The 18,831-nt window shown below is 41.4% G+C and overlaps 1 protein-coding gene across 1 annotated transcript; it reads right to left on the bottom strand.

Moving 5' to 3' along the window:
• Positions 1-342: 342 nt before the first annotated feature.
• LOC310648676 (cytosolic 5'-nucleotidase 1B-like) lies at positions 343-8,215 on the bottom strand. The gene is made up of 6 exons (XM_083376656.1): positions 7,818-8,215; positions 7,060-7,227; positions 4,242-4,371; positions 2,927-3,049; positions 2,073-2,257; positions 343-1,085 (listed from the first exon to the last, which is right to left on the bottom strand). The coding sequence occupies exons 1-6, from the start codon at positions 7,971-7,973 to the stop codon at positions 723-725; spliced, it is 1,125 nt and encodes a 374-aa protein (XP_083232782.1). The 5' UTR covers positions 7,974-8,215; the 3' UTR covers positions 343-722.
• Between the last annotated feature and the right edge of the window lie 10,616 nt (positions 8,216-18,831).

Genomic DNA, 18,831 nt, shown 5'->3' with positions numbered 1-18,831 from the left:
CGGCCCTCGATGAAATTGAGTTTGACACCCCTGCTATAGGGTCTGACAGCTTACATCCAACAATATAGTATCTAGTTAGTAGGCAACATAGTTTCCTGATCCCATCTGACTTTTAAAATGTATTCATCATGTATCTATCCATCTCTCATCTGTCTGTCTGTTAATCTGCCACACTGTAAAGCAAAATACAAGCTTTTAACTTTTTTGCAACAGTACATTGGGGCTCACTGGCATCAGCCAGGGCACACTGGGGGCACCTTCACCTTTGGCAAGTGGGTGTTTTGTAATTGGCCATGTCAAGAGGGCAGCTGTTTTGTTGTTTTTTTTTAAAGAGGAAAGCTTTCCATCACAGTCTTTTCCTGAGTATGTTCACAAAATTCAAATGTGCCCCCAGCTTTACAGGTTGTTTGCCTCTGGAACAACATAAGCAAAATTTCATAAAAACTGGTATATCTTGTGGGCAATTACTGTTTATTAAATTCTGCTCTGTGCTGTACAAATTTCATAGCTTTATTTCCTGACATTAAATAAGTCGGAGCTAGAATTATTGTCTAAAAACAAAATATGCTTTGGAGCATGTAAAACATTTTATTATTTATACAAGAATGTGAATATCAAAATGTGCCCCCACCCCCTAATAAACCCCATCAATATAACCTTGATACAAACCCACCCGTGGAAATGTTAAATCGAACAGCAAATTTAGGGCAAAAAGTTAGGAACTAATTTTTGGCTGGGCTCTCTTTCAGTTTGGATTTGTGATACTTCTGTCCAATGCCGTACGGTACATGTGCGGCAATAGTTCCCAGCTGCTGTGCTCCTTCTATGTGAAACATCTGATCGTCAAAGAAAATGTGAGGTCTGATTTTTGCCAAGATTGGACCCTTGGGTGCCCCTGCAAGGAAGAGGGCTTCATCAATCTGCACTCCCCAGCTGCGAAGAGTCTTCAGCACTCTGGCTCCGGAGCTGGCAGCACTTCTGGCTGTCACCAGATAAGTCCTGATTGGCGAGTCCAACCGTTCGTTTTTAAGGTAGAACTTCTTCTGGAGCCTTCCAAGGTCTTCCAGGAAACATTTCAAAGGACCCTAAAGGTGCAAAATATGACAAATACATTTAGAACTCTGCACCGTTTTTTCCTTTAAAGAAAGGCAGGATTGCTGGTCATTAATGGGACTTTCAATGCATTTCAAACTTGTTGACTGCAGCACATATGTAGATATATGTCTAGATTGCAAAAACCTCCTTTGTAATTTCAGTTCGGGGGCCAATTCCATGACAGCAAAGTTTGTATATAAAAAACCCTCCATAAAATAAGGGTGCATAATGTGTCAGAATCCGGCATCATCCTGAAATTAAGATTATTTATCGACAGGAGAAATGGCAATCCATGGCTACACATGGCTTTCAGCTCATGGAGTTCTCCCAAATGCACCATCCAATTTTAGCCGCCAACTGCTAAACTGACAGTAACGTTTTTGTCTTTTTATCTTTAAGTACAAACGTCATTATGATTCTGTGTATTTTAAAAATTGTTACTAATTTTACTTGGTTTTGCCATCTTACTTTGCTATGGTAGGCCATTATAAGATCCTTTGAACTGGTTATATTTAAATAACATAAATAATGAATAAAGCTGCTTTATGGACGTCTTCCGCCAAATTATTTGCAGCTCTTAAAAGCTTAATAAATATTTTGAGCAAGGAGCACATACTTAAACCAAAACAGGGAGAGATTCCCAATTCCTTTTCAGAAAAAAAAATCTTTAAATTCTGTTTATTCCTTGGAACCTGAAAGGCCTCTGATATGTGATGTTTTACAATTATTTTCTTTTAATATTTAAAAAGTATACATAGCATTGATTTACGAACAAGGAAGAATAGCTTTGGTGACCAATGAAACAAAAGTTTGTTCCAAACCACCCAATAGCCAAAGTTCTCTAGGCAGTTCACCATAAAACACATTAAAAGGCACAATATGAATAAAAACCTATCTACTGTATATAATCAATATACAGAACGAAAAAACAGGCAACATTATAAGAACAAAGAAAACGAAGAAGGTGGCCATTCTACCTTTGCCAGAGGTGTGTTCTCATGGATCTTCTCATGCTCAAAAAACCTATCCAGGCCATGTTCTTTCACAATGATTTCAGACTCATCAGAAAAAAGAACAGCATCTCCATCAAAGGCTACTCGGAGTTGCTTATCATCATAAGGCACATTTTTATTTCCAGAAAATAAGGTGGCAGCAGCAATTCCTGCAGAAATATTACAGAAACAAGTCAGGATGCATTCTACTAAAGCACAAGGTCAGTATTAATGTATATTTCCAAAATGTACAAAACTGTCGGCTAGTTATGTGAGCAAAATTGCAAGATCTAACAATTTTCTGCCTTTCTCGCAGACAACTAAAGTTGCCATTATGAACATGCTTATTTAGACTAAGCTAAATGGAACACATTTTTTCTTCTTCGGTTCAATTGTGTCCATTTATTGGAGATTGTATAAGTCCCTGCAGTTTTCTTGGCAAGGTTTTTCAGAAGCGGTTTGCCACTGTCTCCTTCCTAAGGCTGAGTAAAGTGACTGGCCCAAGTTGACCCAGCCGGCTTTGTGCTCAAAGTGGGACTTGAACTCACAATCTCATTTCTAGATTGGTGTCTTAACCTCTACAAAAAAAAAAAAAATCCAGTACACTGAGATAGAAGAGTCAGCTGCATTACCTTCTTATTAAACTATTCTCAGGTAGGTAACATCAGGCCCATATTTTTCAATTTCTAATTAAGGTTTTGATTTTGATAACCAAAAACGTCCATTTTTTTAAATTAACAAATCTAAGTTGATCCAATTAAGATTTTATTGAAAGTGCAAATAATTCATCAATACATTGCTTAGCACTCAATCAAAGCAAAGAAAAATCCAATCCAAACCTGCTTCTATGGCTTCCTGGACTTTTTCAGAGTCAGCAGAAAGATACAGATTGGTAAGGTATCCTTTCAGGTACCCGATTGGACTCTTTCCTCCAGTCATACAGAAACGTTCAATTAGAAGACCTAGATATTAAGAGAAGAAAAAATTCTCTGTCCCAACTCATGCAGAAAAACTCTGGTTTGCTGCTGTTATTTATGCAATTATTCACAGGGTAGTTGTGTTCTGGTTAAAAAACAATTAGAATCTACATTAAATTTCAATAACCTGATGTTACATTTATGTGCAGTATGTCTGAAATCTTCCTAGCTGCACAATGCTAAAAGAAATCAGCTGAAAAAAGCAGATGTTTCTTGTTGAAAGAATGCATTTTCAGCTAGGTTGGAAAATCTCTCTCTGTGTGTGGATTCTACTCAATGTTTCAAGGGAAAAACTATTTTCCTCCAGACTGATATTTTGCTAATATAATTACCTAGCAGTATAATCCTGGAGTGGTAATGCTGGCTTAGAAATAAAAAGGGTCACAAACTTCCTAAGTGTGGAATAGAGTACATTTCTAGGCAGAAGACTGAGCTGCAACCATGTCTTGAGGCAATTGTATAGCTCTGCTTGTAAGTATAGGAACAGGCCACATATAGCTGGCCAGCATACCTTTTATGGCTCAGAGTAATTAGGATTAGATGTCTGAGCTTTTTTTTTTTTTGCATTTTGGGCTTGAAAGGCAACGCAGGTGGTCTAAAACAGAGGTGTCTCCAACCTAAGCACATTGATTTGTGCTTTAAATTGTAAGCCGCCCTGAGTCTTTGGAGAAGGGCGGGATATAAATGGGATTTTAAAAAAACCACCTTTCTAGCTCCATGACCATCAGCGGGGGGGGGGGGAGGGGGGGGGCTGGTTTCACAGTGCAACCTAAGTCCTGTGCATGTGCAAATGAAGCTTCAAGCACTCACCCGTTGCTTGCACGGCCCAGTTTCCAACAAGCTGCAGACCAGAGGTTAGGGACCCCTGGCCTAAAAGATAAGATGGTCTCAAAAGAGCCGGTTTCTCCTTACTTTGGGATATGACCTTTGACATGCTACCTAAGTCTCATGAAACTCTTTGGCCAACAGGAGCTGCATACAATGGTGCACTGTCCTACATCACATCAACTCTATGTAGTGCCATTAAATCCTTATCTCTCAGCTCTGCTTTTCACACAAAAGGAACAGCAACGATTCAAGCACCCTGTTTTACTCTTAGAATTGTATAGGATACACAGAGATGAAAGATGTCACAGTAGCCTAGCCAAATGCATAGACAACCAGACTTCAGACTCACCGTAGTGGTTAATGCTGTTGATAAGTCTCACACCCACCTGGGCATGGTTATTAGTCATGAGCACAATATCAAACAGCTCTTCATCGTCAGGATATAGTTCACGAAGTCGTGCATTGACATGTTCCACCGCCTGAGAGGAACAAGTGAATAAACACGCATATTACCTCATTATGTGGTTTTCATCAAAAGGCCTGGGTAGAATATGTAAGGCTACACCTAGAAGATCCATGTCCTTACCAGTCTAACCTGCCTATGACTTCTTGACCTGTTCAGAATCTGCTAGGACTTGCTGAAGATGTACCAAACCCATGTCTCTTCCTTTAACCACTATAGTAATTAAGACGCTCAGGAATATAAATAGGGATGGCTTGACTAAAAGAAGTGAGCTGGACACCCAAGCAGCAGCAGCAGCTTGATGTACAGCAAGTGACAGATGATCTGTCCAGTGTCCCTTAGGATACCTCCAAGCACGTAGAGGAATGTGACCCATTTGCATGACTGAAGACTCAGCTACTAGTATGATGAACTTTAGGATACCTCCAAGCACGTAGAGGAAAGTGACCCATTTGCATGACTGAAGACTCAGCTACTAGTATGATGAACTTCAGCACCGGGAATGGGTAGAGGGTATAATGCTGCCCTTTGCCTTAGGCAATAAAAGTTACTTGAGGATTCCCTAGATGACTCTGTATTGAATGCATAGACGGAAAGTGACACATCAGCATTTCAGTTACAAGCCTTTCTCAGCCTTACCTGGGGAAACAGGAAGCAGAATATTAAAAACTCTGCCTGATCTGGTTCAGCACAGTTTCTCAGCTTCTGTCATCATCTACTTTCTGCTTTTCCCCCAAACTAATAGTATAATCCCCTTGATGAAAAAAGCAGGGAAGCTTTGTCAAGGGAGTTATACTACTAGTTTGGAGGAAAAGCAGAGCTTTTTATAGCTCTAATTCAGGGCTCTTCAAACTTGGCCCTTTTTATGACTTGTGGACTTCAACTCCCAGAATTCCTCAACCAGGCAAGGGCCACGTTTGAAGACCCCAGCTCTAATTTATAGAGCTATAAATTAGCTAGGTTCCAGTTGGATGAAATAACCAGGAAAAGGTTCAGTGAAACAGCATAATTATTTGGATGGTAAATAGGTTCACAGCTCAGTATCTTCAGCCACTGTCAGTAAGTGTAGATCAGGGGTGTCAAACTGCCCGCCCATGGCTGGTTGCATCATGCAGAGGCTGCGCCCATCACAGCTCCGGCAATGCGAAAAGAAGTCATGATACGTTGAGGGACATCACGTGACATGGTGAGTTGACACCCGTGGTGTAGACATACTGAGTTAAATGGAACACTATCCCAGTTTAGTTTTAAACATTTTTTTATGCTCCTAAATAAGAGGGCTGTGCAGAAGGGTGAAAATGATGCAGTGGCTCAAATAAGGGTACCTACTGAGAAATGAAGGGAAAAGTGTTGATAATGAAGAGGTGAGAAGTTGGAAAGAAAATGGCAGTAGGAAATGTCTCTTCTAGCCAGCGATGGAAAGCTCTCTACAATGAAGAAGTTGAGGGAACACCAAATAGGGAATGTTTTGCAACTCACCCCATGTTTTTACACAACAGTTTCTAGCAGATCATAAAAGGAGGAAGTAAAGTATTGAGGAGGTTTTATAGGAAGAAAAAACTGCAACAACTCTGCTCTATAAGCAGCCTCTTTTGATGGAATGTTGAGATCACAAAATTAAGCACTAAAATCCTTTTAAATTACAGGAACTGGCAAATTTCTAACAAGTAACTCTGCCAACCCAGATGGTCTTTTTACCCATGTTTGAATGCTGCCACACAAACATTGACACAAAAGCTGCAGTCTTAAAAAAGTTTTAAATTCTGTTGAAATCCATGAGATTTGATGGCTACAAGAATCTCTAGCATCTAAGATAGAAACCCATGCATTTTCATGCATTTCAAATATATATTGATTTAGTACAGATAGAATAATTTAATGCTTCTAGACATGACTTTGTTCCCTTTTTTCAGAAAACAGGAGGTATAAAGGAGAAATTATGTGCAACTACTCGTCCCATTTATAGCTCCAGCGACTAAGCTCTGCAAGCTGGAAAAAAACCTGTTTAAATTAGGGAGGACAAATAGGAAATGTCCATTAGTATAAATATACATCATGACAAAACCTCTCTGAATTTATATGTCAAAGTCTCTTAGAAGAATGGACCTAGTCGTTAGAAAACCTATATTCACTGCATCTTTTTATTTAATTGGATTTCAAGATTGTAATATCTTGGTGGAGCCTTGGTGGAGCAGTGGGCTAATGCCTCCTTAAGTAACAGCAGCTGCCTGCAATTAGTGCAGGTTCGCATCCCACCAGGCTCAAGGTTGACTCAGCCTTCCATCCTTCCGAGGTAGGTAAAATGAGGACCCAGATTGTTGGGGGCAATTAAGCTGACTTTGTAATAATGCCGCTTGGGGTGTGTGTGTGAAAGCCCTAATAAGCAGGCATATACATAGAATGAAGGCTACTGCTAAGTTTGTAAGCCGCCCTGAGTCTTTGGAGAAGGGCGGGATATAAATGGAATTAAAATAAATAATAAATAAATAAATAAATAAAATCTTTGTTATTGACCAGGAAACACCCCATCCATTACAAATATTGGGGCTGGCATCTCCAGTGGTCTCTATCGGATGGCAGAATGATGAAATACAGTCGTGTTATTTGGCTATGTGCTCCAGGAGAAGGAAGGACTAGAAGAGGTAAAGGAAGGCAGGGAGGAGACCATAGAAAAAGATCTCCATGGAAGCAAAAGGGAGTTTACCTTCACAAAGGCAAAAGCAGGCCCAGGTTTCAGAGTGACGTTCTCGTTGGCCTGTTGATATTCCACATACTTTTCCAGACCTTGCTCTTCATAAATTTTCCTCTCCTCCACCATATCGAAGAGAGCTCGGGAAGACACGGCAATGGTGATGGCATTTTGAGGCTTGGGCTGAAGGAAAGAGGGGAAAACACACACACACACACAAAAACGAGTGAGCCAAAAAAAAACCAAAGGGAGACGGGAAAGTCTTGGGAGAAGCCAATACCGGTAGGAGGGGGGGGGGGAAAGCGCCGGGGCCGGCGGGAAGGGGGAAACCAAGGGCCGAGGGGAAAAGCCACGCTAGGGTTCGCTCCACGGAACTCTTCCCCTTCCGCCCCCCAGGCCAGGAGTAGGAGTGGCAGGGAGAGCAAAGCGCCCGGGGCCGAGACATTTTAAAGCAGGGGTCTTCAAACTTGGCCCTTTTATGACTTGTGGACTTCAACTCCCAGAATTCCTCAGCCAGCAAAGCTGGCTGAGGAATTCTGGGAGTTGAAGTCCACAAGTCATAAAAGGGCCAAGTTTGAAGACCCCTGTTTTAAAGAGCCTGGAGCGGGGAAAAGGAAAAAGGAAAGCGCGCCGCGGTCCCTGCCCTGCTGGGGGTCGCAGAAGACGCCGCCGCCCCCGCCGCCGCCATCCTGCGCGCTTTGGCTCCAAATTCCGCCCCGGCGACCCTTTCTCGGTGGAAACTCCCCCGCCGCCATCCTGCCCGCAATACTGACGGGCCGGGGTCTCTTGGTGCTGGTGAGGCTCTCGTAGGCAATCCTCGCCGCCTCCCAGTCCAACTCGGCTCCGTCGGCTTCCGTTTGGGATTGCTCCATTTCGCTCGCCGCCTCGCTCTCCTGAGCTTCCCCTTTGTCTGGGCTAGAGCCGCTCATGTTTGGCTTGGGCGGCTGCCGGGCAGAGAAAAAAACAAACAAGCGAACAAACGATAATGGGTCTTCAACGAGGCCTGGAGAAGAAGCCGAGGAACCGCACCCCGCCAGGCATCCCGCGGCCCCGCCCGTCCGAGCAGGAAGCCGCACGACCGGCTCTTTTACGCCCGCAGCGGCGGAGTTTCTCTCCGGCTAGGCGCATCGACGTATATTATTATTCCTGGCTTCGCCACACCCTTTGCGCTCAAGCTGCGGCTGGGCTGAGGCGGAGAAGGGGCGAGTCGGGTGAGGGGTAACCTTGGGATTTTTTATTTTTATTTTTGGTCGTGGTGACTTAAAAGGAAACCTTAAATACGGGTAGTCCTTGACCTACGGCCACAACTGAGCCCAAAATTCATATTGCTAAGCGAGACATTGGTTAAGTGAGTTTTGCCCCATTTTACGACCTTGCGTGCCCCAGTTGTTAAGCGAATCCCTGCGGTTAATCACACGGTTGTTAAGTGAAGCTGGCTTCCTCATTGACTCTGCTTGGCAGAAGTTTGCAAAAGGTGGTTCACACATGACACCACCCCATCCCCCAACCGGCATAAATATGAACCAGTTGTCAAGCGTCCAAATTTTGACCACCCGACTATGAGGATGCTACAACAGTTGTAAGTGTAAAAAAAAAAAAAGTCAATTTTTTTCAGTGGCGTATTTGAACAGTGACTGTGAACTTTGTAAGTCGAGGAGTACCTCTACACACAATCCATCTGAAAGAAATATAGTAGTGGTTATTGACTGTTGGGTTGGATTAGAAAGTTTAGGAAAGAAGCAGTGAATGTCAACTTAGAAAATAATCGCTAATGAGTTCCACAATGGGGTTCCTGCAGGAGAATGATAATGGAGCAGGATTTTAATGTCAGAGGCAGAAAAGAACCTAGAAGCAATTTTCATTTTTCTTGCCCCCCCCCACCGATAGGTCTTATTAACTACTGGGAGTATATGATGGCTGCTGCTGCTGCTTTTGCTGTTGGTGTTCTGTCTGCTTTGCATTTCAAAAAGCATCAAAAGGGCTGATTTCTGCCTCCAAAGAGTTTACTTACTAAATGGGATTGCTTCTGAGTGAAAAAGGTGTTTTCCAAGGGGGTTAAACCAGTATTTATCAACCTTAGTGTGACTTTAAATTGTGTCGACTTAAAAGTCCCAGAATACCCCAGCCAGCCACATCACTTAAAGTTGCCTAGGTTGAAAAACATTGAGACTGTGTTTGTGTCTGGAAAACCTGGGGATTAATTAAAACATTTAGAGGGCATTAAATTATATAAATTGAAAATTATATTTAATTTTTAATTATTTATATAATTTAATGCCCTCTAAATCACAAACAAAATGTGTATGAGAACATTAATAGAAGTAGATCTTCAGTCGTTATATGGCATTGAAATGCCCAAGATTATAGAACATGAAAGCTGTGCGTTGAATTTCTGGGAAGAGCTGACTTTTGTCCAAATAGAATAATGCCTTTGATGGTGTGTTTTAATTTTGCCTAATGGGGAAATGTTGTCAGATCTGTGAGAGGGCCATTCTATAATTTAGAATTAATGGTGCTTAATCTTTAATACAAAGCCAGTTTTCTGGAGTGATTAAAGCATCAGGATTAGGTGAGTTTGAGTTCTGCTTTAGACATGAAGCCAGCTGGGTAATCAGTCAGTCCTGGGAAGAAGGCAATGGTAAATTGCAGGATCGCCGGGGTAGGCAACCTCGGCTCTTTTATGACTCGTGGACTTCAACTCCCAGAATTCCTGAGTCAGCTATGCTGGGAGTTGAAGTCAGCTATGCTGATTCAGGAATTCTGGGAGTTGAAGTCCACGAGTCATAAAAGAGCCAAGGTTCTCCAGGATTAAAAAATGGTCTTGAAGGCCTGAAGGTTTTAAAACCTTAATAGATATTTTTAGGGTTGGTAGTAAATAGCTGAAGGTAAAAGGAAGCTTTCTTAGATGAGTTTGGGAAATGTGAACTCTTCCTTTACATATATGTATAAAGAAAAAAAGAACTGTAATATATTGGAAAAATAGTCTTTCCTTCCTCTGCTTGATGGAGAGAAACCAAGTTTACAAAAGAATAGATTCACAAGTTTCTAGAAGAAAGAAACCCTAACCTAACCCTATTCTCTGCCTAGTTGCCAGCTGCTGATAATGGAAGTAGAGTGGCTAGCTGGAGGAAAGATTTATTTATTGATTCATTGCAACTGCTTGACTAAGTGGTTGATGTGATGTAGTGTGAAGTATGTTGGAAGCATATATTAGCCTAGATACAGGGGTCTTCAAACTTGGCCCTTTTATGACTTGTGGATTTCAATTCCCAGAATTCCTCAGCCAAGGCCAAGTTTGAAGACCCCTGGCCTAGATACAGGGGTAGGCAATCTTGGCTCTTTTATGACTCGTGGACTTCAACTCCCATGCTGGCTCAGGAATTCTGGGAGTTATTTTTATTTTATTTTAATTCCATTTATATCCCGCCCTTCTCCGAAGACTCAGGGCGGCTTACAAGCTTAGCAGTTGAAGTCCATGAGTCATAAAAGAGCCAAGGTTGCCTACTCGTGGCCTACAACCATGTTTTTCAAACTTGGTAACTTTAAGATGTGTGGACTTTTTTTTCCTTTGCCCTCTCCTATTGGTCAGCTGCAGTGAGTACTGATTGGCTTGTTAAATCTGGAATAGTGAAGAGTATTACAAATGGTTTGAATAGAGTGGAGAATGGAAATGCTACCAGAAAAAAGAGGAACAGCTGGAAATAAGTGATAATACTATAAACCAGTGTTTTTCAACCTTGGTAACTTTAAGATGTGCGGATTGCAACTCTCAGAATTCCCTAGCCAGCATGATGTAGCATGAATTCTGGGAGTTGACGTTCGCACATCTTAAAGTTGTCAAGTTTGGAAAATTCTGACCTAGATCATATTGCTTTACTGGCAGAAGACAGAAGATATGAGTCTGGGAACAGAATAACATGGGACCAGGTATGAGGAGAAACTCAGTTGTAGGACTGATAGAAAAAAAGCAGAGTCAGTGAGAGCTTATGCAAGCAGTAGTGAAAGAGGCTATAGTCTGAGATGAAAAGTAAAATGCCTTTCCAAGTGACTCAGCCATGTGGAATCTCCAAGAGACAAAGAGAAGGGCTGTCACAAAATACTGTACTAGAGACTGAAAGTGAAAGTTTCAAGGAAGAGGGGGAAAAAATCTCTACAGTACAGTATTTAAAGCAGTAAAATAAGAGATAAAGCAAAGTAAACAGTAAACAGCAAAGTAAGAGTTTCAAGGTGGGGGGGGGGAATCTCAACAGTACAGTATTTAAAACAGCAAAGTAAGAGATAAAAGGAGAAACTTATGTTTTTAATTTCAGTCCCCCAAATGAAAATTACACTTTTAGCCCAACGTGCATAGCATGGGACATGCTGTTGAAACTAAGAGGAAAACCGTGGAAAAACTCTGCAAATAATATAATAGGCTTATAGGAAATGATCTGGGGTTTGGGTTAAGACAGTAAAAATGGAAGTAATTGAACTTATGCAGTATAAAGCAATAAATAGAACATTTTATTGCAGGGGTCTTCAAACTTGGCCCTTTTATGACTTGTGGACTTCAACTCCCAGAATTCCTCAGGTCGGCATGCTGGCTGAGGAATTCTGGGAGGAAGTCCACAAGTCATAAAAGGGCCAAGTTTGAAGACCCCCTTCTTTATTGGATGGTCTATCCAGACTGTGTCTGCTCTAAACCATCCTGAAGGAACCCATAATGCTGGCCTCCCACTAACAGTTTATTAAAGAAATAAGATATGTCATGATAGATGGATCAGTAAAATAAAAAGAATGTTCTGAGATTTGGATTTTGACAGCCTTCAAGTGATAGACTGAGTCTGCCATTCCCAGGATTTCCTGCTTGTAGTTATATGGAGGGAAGGAAGGATGCTTCATGCTAAATTCTGATTTCTTAAAGTTCAGCACCTTTAAATAGATACATTCTGGCAAAGTTCCTCTATGAATTGGCCTCGCAGATCAAATTTGGGATAGTCATCAGCTTTCCAAGTGATTCCATAGATTTACCAGCAAATATGATTGCTGTTTTCCCAGGTAAAAGTGGAAGCAGAAATAAACAGTTAACGGCACCTTTTATTTTTCCTTTAACGATCTTATCTGTAAAGGTTCTCTGATGTCTCAAGTTTTTTTATTATGCCACCTGTAACTTTTAAATATTTAAGTTATTAGCCCTTCATATTTGTGACCTTTGTTTTGGGCTTTTAAATTTATCGTGAAATATGACTATTATACTTTTTTTAAAAACTGCTTTGATGATACCAGACTTGCCATTTAAAGATAGGATTCTTCGCAAGATAATGAACATTTTTCATAATCTTTCCTGGGCCTTTACTCTTCGAAGGGTTATGACGTTCCTACCGCTACATTTTTTGTTTAGTTTATTTATGGTCAGTGATCGTATGAAATAAAGTGCATCCCTTTCAAAGCCAAATGATAAAACAATAACATTAAAACCCTGGTAGACTCCTTAAAAATGATAAAGTTGCTGAATGAAGGGACTTGCCTGAAGTTACAGCACCATTGTGATCATGTGATTGCCATCTCTGCACTTGGCAACCCATCTGCAGTTAGGATCGATTGCCAAGAGTCCTGTGATCATGTGATCTCTATTTGCAATCCTCTCTGCTGGTTTCCCCAGAAAACTAATGGGGAAAACATTAGCTACTAATGTTTTAAGCTACTACTACCACTTGTTGAGAGGACTCCCTCTTGCCTCTGGGGCTTGGCTGCAAACACCTCGTGCTGTAAACACTGCATGTCAAAATCCTGTCTGGATTTTGGCAAGTCCCTTTTTCAGCCAACCTCCAGAATCTAGGAGTGTCAGGATTGCAGTCGTTAAGTGAAGCAGTCACATGACTGCTTCACTCAACGACTGCTTCATTAAGTGGCTGAAGATTCCAGTCTCAGTTGTATCAACGTGGCAACTGAGCAGAATTTGACAACTCTCCAAGAATTTATTGTTAACATACTGGCTAAAGGAGAAAGATAATATTGTTACTTTCCAAATGGCCATGATTTGCATAATTAACTCTTTGTGCCAAATTGAATAAAAGAGTCAGTGGACAAGATTGTGAACAAATGATCCACCTTTTGCCCAGGGGACAGAGACAGATACCGTATATTATTGCTATATAGGGGGATGCCATTAAATCTCCCTTCTGCAACCAATGAAAGCAACACACACAAAAATGAAAATGAAATCCTGTTTAATAGAAACTGGCTGAAAATGGTCTTTGAAACAAGTCTAAACCATAATTTGGTCCAGAAAATAGTTTTTTAAGAATACAGCAACCTCCCTCTCCCCCTCTCTTATGACCTTGAGAAGACTGTCTCTAAAACAATTGAGTCAAACTTTTAAAACTAAAATGTCCCATAACATTCAATTAAATCTGAATTCATCTCAGCTGTCCATGAAGCTATAAAATCACCCCAGATGGTCATAGATATTGGAGAGTTCTCAGAATAAACCAGTCTGAGTTAGTATTTGAATGCTTAACATCAATAGGCTTCATTCTGTGTTTGTAAACCAAGCCATAATATGGATTCCCACCTCAGTGCAATTTGGTTGGATCTGTTCCTAATAAAAAGCTGAAATCATTGTCCAGTTGACTTCTCTTCCGGGGAACTTGGTGTCTACATACTGTATGGAATCAGCTGACATCTTTTTTTGTAATTGTTATTTGCATTTTGAAAAATGGAGATCTTAAAATAATTCTTTGTTTTTTCCTTCCAGCCATTTTAAGAGATCCTTGCTGGAGCCTAACATTCACCTGTGCCAGGTAAAAGCTAGTTTACATGTCTGAAGGCTCTCTTTCTTAATATACCTAGGACCGTGATTTAGTACAGGAACAGTTTTTGAAGAATGACCAAACTTCCCTCCCCTCTGTTAACCATTTAATCTGAGGGATTAGTTTGAGAAGCCTGAAAATTATCATAAAACTTTGTTTGGCCTAATTGATATGTGGTCTGGTAGATTTATGGTTTAGGATTCTTTACTTATGGTTAACACAGTTTTTTACCAATTTCTATATCAAAACCTAACAATTTGTGGTGAGCATTGTAAGTAAGCTCTAAAAGGCTTTGGCTCCATATATATATATATATATATATATATATATATATATATATATATATATATATATATATATATATATATATATATTCAAAGGGATGCGGTGGCTCAGTGGGTTAGGATGCTGAGCTTGTCGATCAGAAGGTTGGCAGTTTGGCGGGTCGAATCCCGAGTGCCATGTAACAGAGTGAGCGCCTGTTACTTGTCCCAGCTTCTGCCAACCTAGCAGTTCGAAAGCACATAAAAATGCAAGTAGAAAAATAGGGACCACTACGGTGGGAAGGTAACAGTGTTCCGTGCGCCTTTGGCGACTAGTCATGCCGGCCACATGACCATGGAGACCTCCTCTGACAAGTGCTGGCTCTTCAGCTTTGAAACAGAGATGAGCACTGGCCCCTAGAGTTGGAAACGATTAGCACGCATGTGCGGGGTAACCTTTACCTTTATATATATATATATATATATATTCATTCCTTGATAAGATTAAAAATGCGAATCTCAGCCATAATAAAATTAACAAACTAAGCAAACACTGGGATGGTATAAGAAAAACTAAAATAGTTTTTATTGTTAAAAGATCAAGCTTTCGTTGGCTAACTGCCAACGTCATCAGGATGGAAATGCTGGGGTGGGGAGATTGCGTTTATACTGTTGGTGTCTCTGTGCTCCGCTCATGGAGCGCGTCACTGGTCTGTTTGTTGAGGCCGGCTGTATTCCTTTGAGTCATCGCACATCCATTTTGGTGGGATGTAGTTGTCTCTGGGAGTCTGTTGTCAAAGTGGATTGTTGACAGTTCCGTGTGTTATAGCCATGGCTCTAGTCATTGCCCATGTTCTTATACCAGAGGTTGTTTCTCTTCTTCCCTGTGTTCTACAATGCAGGGTGATTGTATGTTTGTGCAATCTTGATTTTGATACAATGAGGCGCTCTGTAAGTGCTTGCGCTGTTTGCCTCCATATTGTGCCCTTCGTTCCTCTTCCCAGTTCCTTAGTGCCTGGTATGCAGGGGGGGAGGTCTATGTGCCGGTTGATAGAGGAGTGGTTTGAAAACCAAGCTTCCTTAAACAAGCGGCCGCCTTTAGTGTTGTCACTGGCAATTGCCTCGTCCCCGTTAGATTAAAGACGTGGTTATGTGTAGCCATGTGTGCCCACACCTGTGAATGTTGTTCTTGTCTTCTAATAGCGAGCTTGTGTTCGTGCACTCTAGTCCTCAGTCGTTTTGCCGTCTCCCCAATGTAATGCAATTGCAATTTTCGCATGACATCTTGTACACGACTGAGGATTTTTCTTCATTGTGGAGTGAATCTTTAGGGTGTGTGACACAAGCTCGTAAAGTCCGATCAGGTCTGTGGGCAACACCAACCTTGTGATGGGCTAGTATGCGCGCTGTGGCCTCGGATACACCATGGATATAAGGCAGTGTTATCTGTGATGTTAAAGTGTTTTCACATTGATGGCGGGTAGGTTCACCTGGCCTGCTGTATTGTCTAATGAAGTTAGGTGGATACCCTTTGTTTCTGCAGACATGATAAAGGTGGCGTCTTTCTTCCCTTTTTGCCTTATTCGTGCTGCAATGTGTGTTTATACGTCTAAAGAGGGTTCTAATACAGCTGGCCTTATGGGTTGTGGGGTGATTACTTTCGTAATGAAGTATCCTGTCCGTATGGGTGGATTTATGGTAGACCGATGTGTGTAACGAGCCATCAGGTTGATGTCTAACCAACACATCTAAAAAGGCCAAAGCCCCATTGGTCTCTTCTTCCGCAGTGAAGTGAATATCAGGATAGATGGAATTGAGCTTCCTCATCAGCCTGTCCTTGTCCTGCCTTTTGACAATCACAAAGGTGTCGTCCACGTATCTCACCCAAAGCTTGGGGCGATATGTGGATATCACCCAAGTCTCTAATTGTTGCAGGACTGCCTCTGCAATGACACCGGAGATGGGGGACCCCTTAGGGGTACCCTTCACCTGTTCATAAATGGTGCCTTGAAATGTAAAAAAACATTTTCAGGCATAGAGACATAAGCTGAAGCAGATCTTCGTTGCTAAGTAAATCTTGATGCTGCCCCGCTCCCTGCTGTTGCAAGCGGTCCCCAATTACAGAGAGTGCTAAGTCTTGTGGAATTGAGGTGAATAGGGAGGTGACATCATAGGAAACCATGATCTCCCCCTCCTCTATGCTGATGGATCTGATTTTCTCTAGAAATTCACTAGAGGAGTTCGCAGTGGTATCATTGTTCATTACTAGATATCTTAACCTGCCATATAGCCATGGAGGCTCTTAATATCTATCTATCTATCTATCTATCTATCTATCTATCTATCTATCTATCTATCTATCTATCTATCTATCTCTATCTCTATCTCTATCTCTATCTCTATCATCTCTATCTCTATCAGGTAAAGGTTTCCCCGCACATGTGTGCTAGTCGTTTCCAACTCTAGGGGCTGGTGCTCATTTCCGTTTCAAAGCCGAAGAGCCAGCGCTTGTCCGAGGACGTCTCTGTGGTCATGTGGCCGGCATGACTAGATGCCAAAGGCGCACGGAACACTGTTACCTTCCCACCGTAGTGGTCCCTATTTTTCTACTTGCATTTTTATGTGCTTTCGAACTGCTAGGTTGGCAGAAGCTGGGATGAGTAACAGGCGCTCACTCTGTTATGCGGCACTCGGGATTCAACCTGCCAAACTGCCGACCTTCTGATCAACAAGCTCAGCGTCCTAACCCACTGAGCCACCGCATCCCTTATCTATATCTATATCTATATCTATATCTATATCTATATCTATATCTATATCTATATCTATATCTATATCTATATCTATATCTCTATATCTATATCTATATCTATATCTATATCTATATCTATATCTATATCTATATCTATCTATATCTATAACTATATCTATATCTATATATCTATATCTATATCTATATCTATCTATATCTATATCTATATATCTATATCTATCTATATCTATATCTATATCTATATCTATATCTATATCTATATCTATATCTATATCTATATCTATATCTATATCTATATCTATATCTATATCTATATATATCTATGTCTGTCTGTCTGTCTGTCTATCTATCTATCTATCTATCTATCTATCTATCTATCTATCTATCTATCTATCTATCAATCTATCTATCATCTGTAGTGATAAATAAGCATATCATGTAGATAGAAGTACTGGAATGAGATTTAGATTTGGTCTGAATTAACACTGAAGGCTACCTCCAGCCCGTTGAGTTATGTTTATAAAAAAAAACAGCACTAGACTATGTGAAGCCCAGGTAGTAGCTGCTTGTGAAAGAAAGATCTTAAAAAGTCAAGAGAGCAGTGGCAACCCCTGTCTGTACTGTTGCCAAGGAAACCACAGGAACCTCTCTATAAAACCATCAGGAGTCAAGCTCTACTTCATTTTTCCTAGAAATTTTCTTCTGACTTTTCCATGAATTGTCCACATTCCTCTCTCATTTTCCAGATGTGTGGAAAAATAAAAGAATAGTTTCTTATTAAGCCGCTTATATCATTTTAAACACTGGATCAAGAGGAAGGCATTAACATAGTTTTGATCCCTCTGTGCTAAAATTAGGGAAAGTTAAAGAATGATCTCACTTAGGGCATAGCCTAAAGCAGGCAGGGGTGCCAAACTGCCGGCCCGCAGGCCGGATGCGTCATAGCGAAACCGCGCCCACCACCCCATTGCCGGCAATGGCGAAAAAGTCACGATACGTTGTGACACGTCACGTGACGTTGCGAGTTTAACACCCCTGGCCTAAAGGTTTCATTCAAATACAGTTCACCAGCATTTGAGACAGCAGAGATGTCTATTAGTTTGGCAAATATGGTGGCTGAACCCTAGTCTGCTTCAGTATAAAGGCTGGGGAATGGTACTCCCTCAAAAGTTTTCACATAGAACAAATTAAAATATTAGTGTTTTCCCCTGGTGCCATTTCTCCTCCTATTGAGGGTCACTTGCTGGTGGGACTGCCAACATCAATTGTCTTCCTTAATGGGTAATGAGATGGTGCTAAGCGTAGGTATGTGCTTTGAGTGGTACGTTTAGGCATCTGGCAAACTCCTGTAACCAGTGCTTTTTTTGTAAAAGAAAAAGGTGCCGGAACTCACACATGTCATACAACCCGCCTTGCCTACCCTACAAGGTTCCATCCAAAAAAGGTGCCGGAACTCTGTTATGAGCGTTCTATGAGAAAAAAAGCCCTGCCTGTAACTAAGGATCCCACATAAACTCCCAAAAGGCAGTTTGTACCTGTCAAACATTATATAAACAGATGCCTCTGCAAAATCTAGTCCCCCCCTCTCCTCTACAGCCCAAGCACAAGAGGGTAGTGTCCTGGGAAGAGAGGGGCTAAGCCAGGGGTAGGCAACCTTTGCTCTTTTATGACTCGTGGACTTCAACTCCCAGAATTCCTGAGCCAGCCACGCTGAGGGGAAAGGGAGAGGTTTCCAAGCTGAGCCATGCTGGCTCAGGAATTCTGGGAGTTGAAGTCCATGAGTTATAAAAGAGCCAAGGTTGCCTACCCCTGGGCTAAGCAAACAAGAACTGAGCAGATCTCAGTTTATGACCATGTCATCAAGCACTTGTAGATGAGGCTTGTTAGGCTATGACTAAGGTGATAATTGGGTGGGGAAAAAGAGAAGACTTAAGTAAAACTGGAGCAGCCAGTTACGGTA

The sequence above is a fragment of the Vipera ursinii genome (genome assembly GCF_947247035.1).
Source record: "Vipera ursinii genome assembly, chromosome: 1".
Lineage (NCBI taxonomy): Eukaryota > Metazoa > Chordata > Lepidosauria > Squamata > Viperidae > Vipera > Vipera ursinii.
Note: the sequence above shows the minus strand (reverse complement) of the source record. Positions and strands in the feature narration are given on the sequence as shown.

Excerpts from the sequence above, each read along its gene's own strand:
- LOC310648676 (XM_083376656.1), bottom strand. The coding sequence starts at position 7,973 with ATGAGCGGCTCTAGCCCAGACAAAGGGGAAGCTCAGGAGAGCGAGGCG. Across the intron at positions 2,258-2,926 it reads CCAGGAAGCCATAGAAGCAG|GAATTGCTGCTGCCACCTTA; the intron begins GTTTGGATTGGA and ends ATATTTCTGCAG. Across the intron at positions 1,086-2,072 it reads AGAACACACCTCTGGCAAAG|GGTCCTTTGAAATGTTTCCT; the intron begins GTAGAATGGCCA and ends TTGCACCTTTAG.